Source organism: Panthera onca, chromosome A2 (assembly GCF_046562875.1).
Source record: "Panthera onca isolate mPanOnc1 chromosome A2, mPanOnc1 haplotype 2, whole genome shotgun sequence".
NCBI lineage: Eukaryota > Metazoa > Chordata > Mammalia > Carnivora > Felidae > Panthera > Panthera onca.
Genome location: NC_138340.1, coordinates 19,426,109 through 19,439,054, shown reverse-complemented (window position 1 = coordinate 19,439,054; position 12,946 = coordinate 19,426,109). Strand labels below are relative to the sequence as shown.

Sequence of the window (12,946 nt, the reverse complement as noted above, 5' to 3'; positions counted from 1 at the left end):
CCAGCACCCTTGCTGTTAGGAGACTGTCCATTGCTGTGTCCAGCAGGAGGATTTAGGGCCATGACCTTCAGGTAGCCCCAACCATCCTGGGACCAGAGAAGTTTCACTGCTTAAAACATTTCAAATGGCTACAGACCACCTTTTGACATATGGATGGAAACCCACGGAGCGTCACCCAGGTGACATTCGTGACAGTTGTTGGGTCTGTCCAGGCTGTGGTGCTTTCTCTGTGAGCCTAACTATGAGGTCTGGCAAGGTCCGAAGCAGCTTTCTAGCACTGGGCATGAATGTAGTGAGGTCAGCGTGTGCGAGCTGGTCTGCAAGATCTGGTGGATGTGCCTGGACCTACAGTGTGTGCCCAGGGATGGGGCAGGACCCTTCAGTGACCTTGCCCCTTTGATACTATGGGAGGCCACAGCCACCTCCCGGTCTCACCTCTGTCTCTGTCTTTCTCCCCCATACCTGATGCGTGAAGATCTCGTGTTTTCATAAGAGCAGTCAGCCTGAGGTCCTCTCTCTGTGATTGGTGCTGTCATTATTTGGCAACATCTTCAGCAGCGAGTTTCAGCAGCGAAGGGCAGACTTCCAGCCTGCAAGGCCTGGAGAGGCTAGCCCTGCAGGACAGCATGGGGCAGGGAAAACTCTCAGGGCCTCGGGAGCAGCCCTGGAAGGAGGCCCCACAAGAAGCCGGCAGCACCTTGCATTTGACCTTTCATTGTTGAGGAACACCCCACAAAGCAGCTCAAAGGCTGTGTGGATGCTGAGGGTGAAGGCTTATGCGAAGGCACGCCACTCGTGAAGAGCAGAGCCAGGATTCGGGCCATGGCTTTTTAGCCATTCTTGGCTGTAAGTGGAGGGGACTCGGGGCCAGGAAGGGCTCCCCTTTGGACAGATTCTACCCTTCTGCCACTTCAGTTGCCTCGTCTTTGAGATAAGAAGCCATCCAGCTGCTGAGCACCTCCTCATGCCCTTGTCACAGGTCAGGGAGGGGGGCGGATAAAGGAAAATCAGGTGAACCCACATTCTCCCAGAAAGCTTGGGAGGGCAAGGTCGGTTTCTGGCCATTCTGGGGTTCCCTGAGAGACCTTTCCCAGCCCCTGAAGAGGGTTGCCCTCCCTGCTAGGAGGGGTGGAATGGAGGTGATGTGGGCAAAGGAAGCAGTCTTTGTCCTTCGCTCCCTGGCCCTCAGAACTGTGCCTCAGGCCCACCTTCAAACCCATCTCATGAGGGTGTTTATGGGGGTAAGTTCCCGCCACTCTGGGCCAAAGGACAGTCATTTAGATAAGACCTCCATGGCAGCTAGAGCTGTAAAAATGATTAGGAGCCCTCCCGGGACCACCAAGGATTCACTGGAGCCTCTACCCACACTGACTCCTGTAACCCTTCACCCTGCCCTGCCAGGACTCTTGCCCAGAGAGGCAGGAGGGGGGCCCCATAGGAACCAAGACGGGCTCAGAGGGGGAAGGGATTTAAGAGGCCAGATGGCAGGCCAGTGACTAGGCCCTGGGGTCTTTCTCCTCAGGCTGTTGTGTGGGAGAGAGGGGCCGTGTGCCCTGCTCTTGAGGGCAGGGTCCACTTCCAAGGCCATGTTGGACCAGGGCTCCTCAAGGTGGTGAGCCAGGTAAAGGGCAGACCAGACTTGCCAGGGGATGGGGGACTCTGGCCCTGAGACCTGGAACTGATGGCTGGAACTTGAGAAGCCAGTGTCATGGGCCCCTCCACTTACTGCCTAGTTGCCAACCCATTTGTCCAGCTGCCAGAGCCTTGGTTTCTTTAGCTGTAAAATGGGGACAACAACCATACCTGCCTGTGGGGATTGTTCTGACTCAGTGGGTTAAGTGCAGAGCCCTGTCTCACCTCCTGGAGGGGAGGGCCTGTCCTCACTGTTGTCCCTCCAAAGCTCAGAGGCTAAGGAGTCCTAGGGGAAGGCAGGCAGGGCCCACTGGGTAGGGAGGCAGCAGGAGAGAGCTGAGCCAGGGTGGGTGGCAAAGGGGCCCAGACGCTGGCACAGATAACCTGTTTCCCATAAACACAGGCGCCTACACCAGCCACACGAGTTGGGAAGCGCGGGTGTGTTTACTCACACTCCCCCGTGCCGGCTGGTGTGCTGGGCACAGCTTCCCTCCCAGCTGCCTCGACAGCCGACAGCCGGTGGCTCCCTGCTCAGGGCGGGGAGCCAGCAGGGGCCCCGGATCTGCCTACAGTTCCATTCCCCTCGGGCTCAAGTCCCCCTCCTGATGCTATCCTGGACCAAATCAGGAGGACAGGGGCCCTGAGAGTCTCCTCTGGTGTCCATGTGGTTGAGCTGTGATACGCTCCCTGGCTGTTTAAGAGCACCTGAGTAGACAAAGGCCTGGAGGAAGAGTAGACAAAGGCTGGAACTGTCTGGGACCCATGCCTTGAGTTTAGACCCACGCCCCCTCCATCCCCACAATCCAGCTGACTTCTCAGTGAGTGCTTCCCAGTGGGGTGTGGATGGCACCCAGAACTAGTGGGTGCACATTGCAAGTGGGTGCCGTTGCAGGGGCCCTGGTGTCCCATGGACCCTAGGATGCTGGGACTCCATGTTTCTGGTTCTCTGCTCTGTGAGCACCTTATCTGAGCTCAGCTGGTCTGTGCATCATCTCCATGAAGTGAGGGCAGATTCTTGGCTGGGCAGGAGTCTCCATGGCACTGTATCGCCCTTTTGAGACACACAGGTGCCCAGTGCTGACATGGCAGTCAGGGACATTGGAGTGTGTCCTGCTAGCCCCCATGGACTTGGCCATTTGACATTGTCACCTCTGTGGTAGTGACACACCACCCTCCAGTCAGATTCCTTTCTCACTTCCCACCTGTCCACAGACTATCTGTTTGACCACCAAGGAAGCCAGAACCTAGGGAGAAAGGTCAGACTGCAAACTTCACGTAGGCACACAGCCATAGGGATGCTGCTGTCTGACGATAACAGCCTAGAGTCCAGCCCACTGTGCAGGGTGACCATGAGTGAATTCCTGCTCAGCACCCCTGATGGCTGGACTTGCATGCTTCCTGTGACAGGGAGCTCCCTATCTATCCAGGCAATGTTCCCAGGGTTTGGGAGCCTTGAGTGTGAGAAAGTTCCTCCAGTTTTCCCTGAGCTGGAATATGACCCTCTCCTCACAGGTGCCATTAGGGACCTCAGAGTTGTGCCCTCAGGAACTTTGGAGAAAGGACTTCTGCTTGGAGCCGGGTGGAGCCATGCCCGCCCCCCTACCCGGGACTGCTCTCACCTGAAATACATAGGCCTTAACACTAGAGGCCTTGTTCCAAGTCAAGTCTGGAATAATGGTTGGATAATCAGGATTACCACGGTTTTAAAGTCAGCTTAGAAATTCACATCTGTTTCAGAGGAGCAAAGATGGGCCACACCCAGGAATGGTCACGCAAACAGCTTGTGTTTGTGGCTGGCCATGTCTTGCCCTGGGGTGTATGCGGGGCAGGCCTCGCAGAGGTGGGGGTCTACATGGAAGCAAGTGCAGGGAGGGCTGCACAGACTGGCCCTAGCTCAGTTGGGAGGATTTGGTTTATTGTTTTGTGTTGGGTTTGTGTCTTTTGAAAAACAAGAGATTGAGCCTTTTTATGACATGGATTTTACAGCGTAACGAGGCAGCGTAATTTCCCATTCTCAGCAGCAAGTGCACTTTTTACACTAATTGCATAATTAGACATAATGTACTAATTGCGGTAATGGATGACAGTCAACGAAACTTTAACTTTAAAAACAGGGAGGCGTTGCTGGGGGTGGTGGCGGGGGCTTTGTGCCCCTATGAGTTTTTCCAAGGGAAATCTGCTGGTGAGAGCTCCTACTGGCTGCCTCTTGGGGGCCCAGGGTCCGCTGAGCCACCAAGGCCTTCTCACCTTGTGATCTAGGCCCCAGCTCCCTCTCCTGAGCTGCCTGGCTTATGTAACCTCCCTGTCTGCTCACAGTCTGTCCCCCAGCCTCCCTTCTGCCCTCCACAAGCCCCTGTGCTCCTGCTACTGAACAGTCCACTGATGTTCCCTCCTCCCAGCCTCTGCACCTGCCATTACTCCTGCCCGGTTCACTGTTCCCTGGCCACCCCTGAGTCTGGCAGACTCCACCCAGCCTTTCAGACTCTCCCCTGTAAAGCCATCCCAATCCTTTCCTTGACAGTAACCCCCCCCCCCCAGCTGGCTGTACTCAAGCAGGTGAGCCCCATTCCCAGTGTCTCTTGCATACCTCTTCCTGCTGCCACCCCTCTGTCCTTGGCAGTCCAAAGGGACACCTGTCCCCTCTGGATGGTGAGTCCTAGGAAGGCAAGGACAAGATCTGGTCCATCTCTGCTGCCCCGAGCTCAAGAAGGCCCTAGAACCGGTGGCGTGAATATGGCATGCCCCAGTGGAAATGTAAGGACATGGGGGTGGGGTGGGGAGTAAATGGAGCAAATAATGGGCCACCCAGGAGGGCCACATCCTGACCTCTTCCTCAAAGCCAGGCCAGGAGCCCTCCTCTCTGCTCCCACACTGCCTTCATGTTCTCCATTGCAGCCCCCATAGGACCACATTGTAATGGCCTGGGTGGTGTCCATGACTTCTTCTAAATAGACGGTTCATTCCAGGAAATCCCTATTCAGTATGAAGGTTGGTAATGTGGCAACCAGCATGATCATGTACAAACCCTGCTTGTGACATGACACCATATATGGCTAACTATGGAACCAACCCACCACAGGATGGTGGCAGTGTGGCATGGCCACATGAGAACTACTGTGGCAGCCGGTGAATGTCAGCAGCTGATGAACATGTGACCAAGTGGCACATAGTCCCCTGCCTGTGCACCAGCTGTGTGCTCTGAGGGTCCCTTGCCCTTGCTTTTACTGTAAGTCCCGCACTAGGTAGGCCAGGGAGGGGCTACACCCTGGCTGCAGAGAGCTGTCAGCCACACACATAGTCCAGGGCCTGGACTGTCTCCAGAGCAGCTGGGTTAGGGTTTTTATGCACCCACTATGGGGCAGCCCCCCTTGTCCCATCAGGACCTGAGCTGTGGCGCTCAGGGTTTGGGTAAAGGGAGAGCCCAGGAGCTGCCACCTGTCCTGCATCTGTCCTAGATCTCTCCTAAGTCCTGAGTGCTCTCAGTGGGAGGGGACCACAGGTACCTGGCTACTCCATTGATCCTATGGCCTTCAAGGGTGATTAACAGCCGTGTCAATACCCTCAATTTTCCCTGCAAAGGCAGGAGATGGGCAACAGTCTGGCGGGAGTGAGGTTGGAGGCCTGAGATCCAGCTTTGCCCTGACTGGCTGGGGTCCCTGAGCTAATCACTACCAGTTTCCCCCACCTCTTGGCCCAGCTCAGGGTCCCTAAGCCACCAGGAGCTCCCTATCCTCCGACCCAAGGCTCTCCTGATCCTGGCACAAGTGTGACCCATTCCAATCCCTATGACCCTGTGGCCTTTCCAGTGCTTGCCCCTGTGGGCTGGCCTCAGGGGGCCCAGCCCACCATCTGTGGTCCCCTTGCTGTTCTCCGTGCAGGGGCCTGTTGGCATGAGGGCTAGGTGGTTAGGACCCTCACCAGCTGCTCCTTTCAAGACCGGGGACTGGATACTGAGACATGACTGGAGGGGGTTAGAGAATAGCAAATCACCTGGGAGGTCGTATTGTGGGGCTCCACTCCCTGTGCCCTGCCCATGCCCTGCCCAGTAACCTGAGTGGTGGGAGGGAGCCAGGATGCTGGAGCACCCGGGTAGCTGAACACCCAACTGAGCCTGGGCCTGTGAGGAGACAGCCAGCAGCAGGGCCCAGCCTGTGTCAAATCTTTCTCGTTCCATTTTCTTTCTGATTTAATTTTCCAGAGATTAGGGCCCGTTCACCTTCGCTGCGGAGAGGAGCCTCACATGCACCTGGTTTTACTCCCAGTGTTGGGTGGTTATATAGTCCATCAGGCTGGTTCTGCCAGTCCGCCCCTCCTTCTCTCCAGAATGGAGGCCTTCAGTGTGACCCTGGTTCCCTCACCTTGTGCCTCACCTTCAAGTACAGGAATAAGTGCAGGGAACCGAAGTGCACAGATTGTGACCTGAAGCAAGGGTTTTGGGTCAGACAGATCTGGTTTGAATCTGATCTCTACTGTATAACTTAAGCTCTCTGACCCTCAGTGCCCTGTCTGCTACATGGACATGATCAGAAGCGTACCTCCTCGGGTTGTCCAAGATCAGTGAGGCCAGGTGTGAAAACATCTGCCCCAGGGTGGCCAGAGCCAGCACTCCGTGAACAGCATCGTTCCCGGGGCCTCCATTGTCCCTCTTCCCCCTTTGCCCTCCTCTCCTTCCCCTCCTCGCCTTCCTTTTACTCTCCTTTCTCCCCACCTTCCTACTGTCTCTGGGCAGGTTAGGTGCTGGCTCAGGGCCAGGCCCCACTGCCGCTGGTTCTGGGACTTTGCAAAGAGCCTCTCCAGTATGACTGGGGGCGTCCAGGTCTCCAGTCCTGGGGTCTCTTGTCTCCTGTGATGGCTGTCTCTGTTTCCAGGTACCTCAGAACTTGACCCCACTCCGAGTCAGGACTGTTGGGAGCTGTGGGGACGAGGGTGGCTCTGCCTGCCCCTGTGTGCATCCAGGCTTCCTGCCCAAAGTCGTCGTATCTACAGGTGTCCTCTAGGCTCCTCTTTATGTGGAGGCCCCCCAGGGAAGCAGGGGGGCTGGGCAGAGGTTCTGGGGCCCCTGACCTTGGCCTCCACAAGCCCTTAAAATCTTAGGCCGAAAGGCTGGCCAGATATGCCACTTAACTAAAGAATCACTCGAGCTGAGAGAGGGTTGGGGTTGAGGCCAGTACTGGGACGCACAGGGAGAGAGGTGAAGAGATGAGGGGAGAGATAGAGGGACAGGTCTCCATCACTGAGTGGGGGAGGTGCCCTCAGGGGAGGAAGCCATAGGTATCTGAGGGGAGCCAGGGACTCTTGTGAACAAAGGGCTGCAAGCTGCCTCTGAATTGTCATCCCTTGGCGTCTCAGCCACCCCTGCTCCCAGCCCTGTTCCCCCCACCCCACCTCCATATGCTCACCTGGCTCCAGCCAGCCTGTCTGCCAGTCTGCTGCCCTGACCCACTACCGTTCACCATCTCTGTGGGATAGAGCCCCTGCCTCTTCCTCCCCCATCATGGCCAGTGCCGAGCTGCAACAACCTGTAGACCTGTGAGCCCCCAAATCTTTCCTCAGTCCAGCCGCCTGTGCAGAAGTCGGGGCCTTGGAGGCTGTGCTGCTGTGGGAGCTGTTTGGTTTTTCCAATTAGCTTGCTGGGCCAAGGACACCAGCGGGCATGCAGTCCTGCTGTGGTTGTTGAGGCCCTGCACCCTGGCCTGTCTGTTGCTTCTAAGCTGACCCCAGGGACCAGGGCTAGAGGCTGGGGCTCAAGGGGAGCCAGCCCTGGCATACTTTCTGCCCTGGGGTCTCCCAGGCTTCCTGCTAGGCCTGTAGGTAGAAAGCACCTCCTCAGACAGCATCAATGGAGAGATGCCCTATCTCCCAGGGTGGGACCATCTGCTGAATGGTGTCACTCAGATCTCCCTGGGACACAGGGCTCAGCTCAGGTCCCACCCCCAGGAGCCAGGGGCACCTGGAACAGGTTCAGGGGAATGTTTAGAGGGATGAAGCACTCGGGATAGAAGGAACAAGGGCTACTATGTCTCAGGGGCTCTTTTGGGACTGGGGCACAGGCTTGGCTGGTAGTTTGACCAGGCCCTGAAGCTCTAGGATTCAGCCCTCATCTCTCCAGAAACTCCTTCTAGCCCATTTTACCACCCTTGCTCTAGAGAGGATTTAGAAAGGCAGGGAAGGCAGACGGGGAACAGGGACAGCATGAGCAAAGGTGTGGTAGTGGGCATCAGCATAGGCTGGGGACCCAGAAGCCTGCAGGGACACACCAAGTCAATGGGCTGGAGAGGCCACCAATGCTGATACCGGGGGCCAGCAGAAAGATGTCATAGAGGGTCCTTGGGACAGGAAGAAAGTGTGGCAGATGAAGCACCAGGTTCCAAGGGGTAGCACAACTGCAAGCAGGAATATGAGTCAGACTGAGGTCTAGCTGGTCGCAGAGCTCTGCTCTTGAGCAGGGAATTGGGCATATGCATTTGCCAAGGGTCCATTACACACCGGCCCAGTGCCTGGGGAGAGCTGGAAGGGAGCTGGCTTTGGCTGTATCAGTGGCGTCTCTGTGTCTAGGCTCCCCTGTTGTCACCTCTCGAGCCCAGGCTGAGGTGTTGGAGACAAGAACAGTATGGCTGGAGAGGGGCTTCCCAGGAAGGCCTGGGAAGAGGGTGGGGCTGGGGGCGAGCCAACCCCAGGAGACCACGGCTGTCTGCCCAGGAATGGGAGCCAATGGCTTCAGATCCTTAGTGTACAGATATAGCAGAGAGAGTGGAGGCAGGGAGGGACTGTGATTCCTTCTGCAGAATTCTGGTGATCCTCAACAATAGCAGCAGCGACAATAGTGTAGGTTCTTTGCAGTCCTCCATCAGCCTGCAGAGAGGGGACTGCTGTTCTCTCACTTAGTAAATCGGACACCAAGGTTCAGACGTGAGGTGACTCTTAGCAGGGTTCCTGCTTTCAAGCCCTTATGCCACCTTTCAGGGCCCTGGGGTGTGACCCTGCCACCTGGAGACCCACTCCCTCTATGGCTCCTGAGCCCTGTCTTAGTCACCATGCGATGCTGCAAGGGCTACCCTAGATCCTGTGGGGAGGAACTCCGGGGCTCCCAGAGGAGAGTTGTCAGGAGGCTGCTTGGTCCAGCCTCTGATCCAGGACTGCCGCGGCTATGGACAGCCCTGTTTGGGACACCTGGGAATGACCTTGACAGGAGAGTCAGGTGTCCGAACTTCATCCCCTACCCAGAGAAGCCAGGCAGCTGCGCCCCCTGCTGGCACAAGTGGGCCAGGGTGCACTCGGCCGAGGCTTTAGCCAGTATAGCTGGCCTCAACAAGCCCAGGGTGTCCCAGCTCCAGGCCAGCAGCTCATGCTTGGGAAAGGGTGTATTTTTAAAGCCCTGAAACCCGGGAAGGAGAGGTCCAGGAGGACCTGGCTTTGCCACTCAGAGTCGTGTGGACTTGACCTGTCCTTTCTTGTTTCTGAGCCTCAATTCCCCCCAACAGTGGGCACTGCACTCCAGGCTCTCCACATTTCCCAGTGACCCCAGACTCAGACTCCTCCTTGATCTCTGTCTCCATCACCATCTTCTGTCTGGGGGCCTCTGCCCTGAGGCCCAGCCCAGGGAACCCAGGGAACAGCCTGGCCTGATGCCCACTTGGGGCCTCCGTCCTCCCTGGCCCTGCGTCCAGGCCTCATGCCTCGCCCTCTAATCGGCACTGCTCTGTGGGAAGGAGCGAATTCTCCACAAATTATTTTGTTCTAAGAGAAGGACAAAAAGAAAAGAGAAGCCGGGAGGGATGGGGGGCGGCAGGAGGAGGAGACTGCCTGAGCTGGCTTTGTGTGGCACTTTAACCCTTGGACTGCTGGGTGCTGAGTGGGCAGCAGGGCAGGGGCTCTGGTGCCTGATCCCCCACCTCCTCCCCCATCAACTGCTGGAGGCCTTATCTCCCCCTCGTCTGGCTGTCACTCTCCGACCTTATCTTGCCTGCCTGTCTGTCTCTCATCAGCTGCCTCTCCCACCTCCTTATCTCCTCCTCATCACCTCTTCTCCTCTCTGAATTCCTCTGGTTCTGCACTGCCCAATGGCGTGGCCCCATGGCATCAGTTCAGTAGTGGCATATGACCTCTGTGAAGGAGTCAGCTTTGGGAGCAGACCTCCTGGGGTCATTTGGATGGACACACGTGAGTGTACAATGCACACACACGTACGCACATGCACACATCCATGCATGTGCAGACACCCAAGACCCCAGCCTGGAACAAAGAGGCCGGCTGAATTCACTTCTGACTCACATATAAGCCCCAGGCTTCATCTAGAGGCCCTAACCCCATCCTACCCCCAACATGCAGGCACATGCACACAGATGGATGTGTGTTGAGCCATAACACACACACTCACGCATGCAGATGCAGACTGTCAGCTTTATACCCCCACGTGAGTGTGTGCACAGACCCAGTTCTCAAGGAGAGAGGGGCAGATTTATCCTCCCCACATGCCTCCTTTTCCCTGGTCCCTGCCCCCATATTCTGTGCGCTGAATGAGAGAGAAACCCCTAGGGGTGCCTAGAGTCCCCACTGCAGTTTCTGTAAATGCCCTGGGGCAACACCAGCAAAAAAGGGTATAGGGGTGGCTATATGTGATGCATATGTGGTGTAGTGAGTGTGACAGTGTCCTCATGTCAGCAGGCATGTGGTATGCCGTGTATGCTTATTGGTCCCATCTCCCCCCCTCCCCCCCAACACACACACCCTGCCTCCTATTGAACCCACCCTTCCGCCTCTGCTGCTCTCAGCCACTCTGAACTAGTCATGCGGTTGTTGCTCATGGCTCCTGGAGGAGGAACCCTGAGTCCCAGAGAAGGCAGTGACAACCCCATCCCACCAGCCACAACCAGGGCAAGCTGTGAAACCCATGACTGTAGTAGCCTTTCTTCAAGTTCAGGAGGGCAGTGGGCCCAACCCTCAGACATCCATGCTCTCCGAATGGCCAGAGCCAGAGTTGGGTCAGGGCCAAGGGCTGGATCATACTGTGCAGGGGGGATATGAAGGGGCTGTGACATGGAAATGTGGGACCACCCTGGCCTCACCCCTGGCTCCTGCTTCCTTCTAGATCTACAAGGACAACCGGAATCTGTTTGAGGTGCAGGAGAACGAGCCTCAGAAGTTGGTGGAGAAGGTGGCAGGAGACATCGAGAGCCTGCTGGACAGGAAGGTGCAGGCCCTGAAGGTAGGTGCAGTTATGTGGGTTGAGGGAGGGCCAGGCGAGTGGCTCTGCACTGTGTGGGCAGTGTGCCTACCCAGCGTGAACACGTGGCCCTCCTGGCCCTCTGTATTCAGGCTGAATTCACTGGCAGGGCTGTGCCCACCTGGACTGTGGGCAGCAATGGCAGGAACAGTTTTATCTGGAGGGTGACCTGGGGTCTTGGGGCTCTTGTGCGGGCATGAAGGTGGGGCCCAGACAGGCTTGGAGTTCTCAGATTCCTCTCTTCTATGAGCGTGCCCTGGGTGAGCATCTGCTGATGGCTGGGAGGTTAGGCTGCAGCTCTGATGGGGGGGGGGGGGGGGGGATGTGGAACGGCCCCAAATGCCCCACAGAGAATGTGGAAGCCATGCAATGCTAGGGATTGGAGCCCCTGCTCTGCCCATGACCTTGAATGTTTCTCTGCCTCCCTCTGAGCCTCACTCTCCCCCTCTAATCTTAGAGAGGTTGTGCCTGTCAGCTCCAAGGTGCTGCCATTCTGGGAGTTGACAGACCCTACTCAGCTGCACTGACCACTTGTACAAAGCCAGCAGGCCTGTCGAACTCCACCCACTCCAAGGGAGTGCAGGTGGGGAGGGGCTTCTAGAGCTACAAGGTTGTGCAGTAAATGAGGGAGAGTGTCTAAGCTGCCCGCAGATCAGAGGCACAGCTGCCACTGCCCCAGCCTCAGCCTGTGTCAAAAAGAGGAGTCCAATAAAAAGGAATGGAGTACTGATGATGCACATGACAACATGGATGAACTTGAAAACATTCTGCTAAGTGAAAGAAGCTTGCCACAAAAGACCACCTATTGTGTGATCCCATTTCTGTGAAATATCCAGAATAGGCAAATCCACAGAAATGGAAAGTACATTAGTGGTTGCCTAGGGCTGGAAGGGAGGGGGAATAAGGAGGGACTGCTAATGGGTACAGGGTTTCTTTTTGGGGTGATGAAAATACTCTAAAATTAGATTGTGGTGATGGTTGTACAACTCTGAATGTGCTAAAAAAAAAAAAAACCAACACTGAATTATATACTTTATGTGAGTAAATTCTGTAGTATGTGAATTGTATCTCAGTAAAACTATTTTTTTTAAAAGGATGAGCAAATCCATACAAGCCATACCCAAGCTCAGACCAGGGGCCTGGCAGGGTTAAATCAGGTCAGTGACCTAGCTCAAGCCCCCACCACATCCAGGCCCCAAGGAGAGAACCCTCTTCCCCAGGAGCTGGACCCTGCCATCCCCCTGGGGTCCCCTGCCCATCCTGTGTGACCTGGAATCATAGAATAGGGGGAGGCTGGCATGCTGGGACCAGGGTCCCAGAGGAAGTGGAGCCTGAAGGCCTCCCAACCCAGGGTGGATCCAGACGACCCAGAGTGAGCCCAGCCCCAGTCCAGCCTGACCTTCAGGATCTCCTGGTCACAGGTGGGGAGACAAGTGGAGAAATGAACTGCCCCGGGGAGGAGGCAAAGCCCAGTCTTCAACTGGGACAGCAGTCCCAGGGTAGGGCAAGAGTGTCTCCCCTGACTGTGAGAAACATTCTGCTGCCCTATCCATCCAGCATATCATGTCCCCTCCTTGCTTTTCCTAGAACTGGGACTGACCTGGATCCTGTCCCCTCCTTTCTTGCCTCTCTTTCTCTCTCTCTTCCATTCATTCCAGACTCCTCATTTGCCCACTACTTCCTTACTTTCCTCCATTTTACAAAGTGTGGGCAACCAGCCCTGAACTTGTGTTGAAACTTTCTGATAAATTTGAGAAGAGGCATCCTTTAGGCCTGCTGCCCACCTTGGTTTTAGGACCAGTTCCCTCAATGAGAGGTGCTGAGTGGTGGCAATGACAGATACCTGACTTGCCCTCCACAGATGGAGCCCAGGGCCCAGCCCCCTGCCCATCCTCCCCAGACACTGCAAATCTGAGGTCCCTCCCCAAGTTCTTCTCCCCAGTTCTAGACAAACTATCAACCTTGATAGCTTGGCAGGGAGGGTAGAGCCCAAGGCCTGGGTCCTGATCCCAACTCTCTCTATACCCCACCCACATGCTGGACCCTGCCCCTCAAGGCAGGGCAGAGGTCTCTCTCCTTCCCACTGCATCT

At 56.2% G+C, this 12,946-nt stretch overlaps 1 protein-coding gene across 4 annotated transcripts in view; it reads left to right on the top strand.

The window, feature by feature from the left end:
• CACNA2D2 (calcium voltage-gated channel auxiliary subunit alpha2delta 2) overlaps window positions 1–12,946 on the top strand; it is a 142,752-nt gene that overhangs the window by 61,903 nt on the left and 67,903 nt on the right. For all 4 annotated transcript variants that reach the window (XM_060631079.3, XM_060631078.3, XM_060631081.3 and 1 more), the window contains exon 3: window positions 10,721–10,837. In XM_060631079.3, coding sequence (XP_060487062.1) covers window positions 10,721–10,837 — 117 coding nt within the window. The remainder of the gene's footprint in view (window positions 1–10,720; window positions 10,838–12,946) is intronic.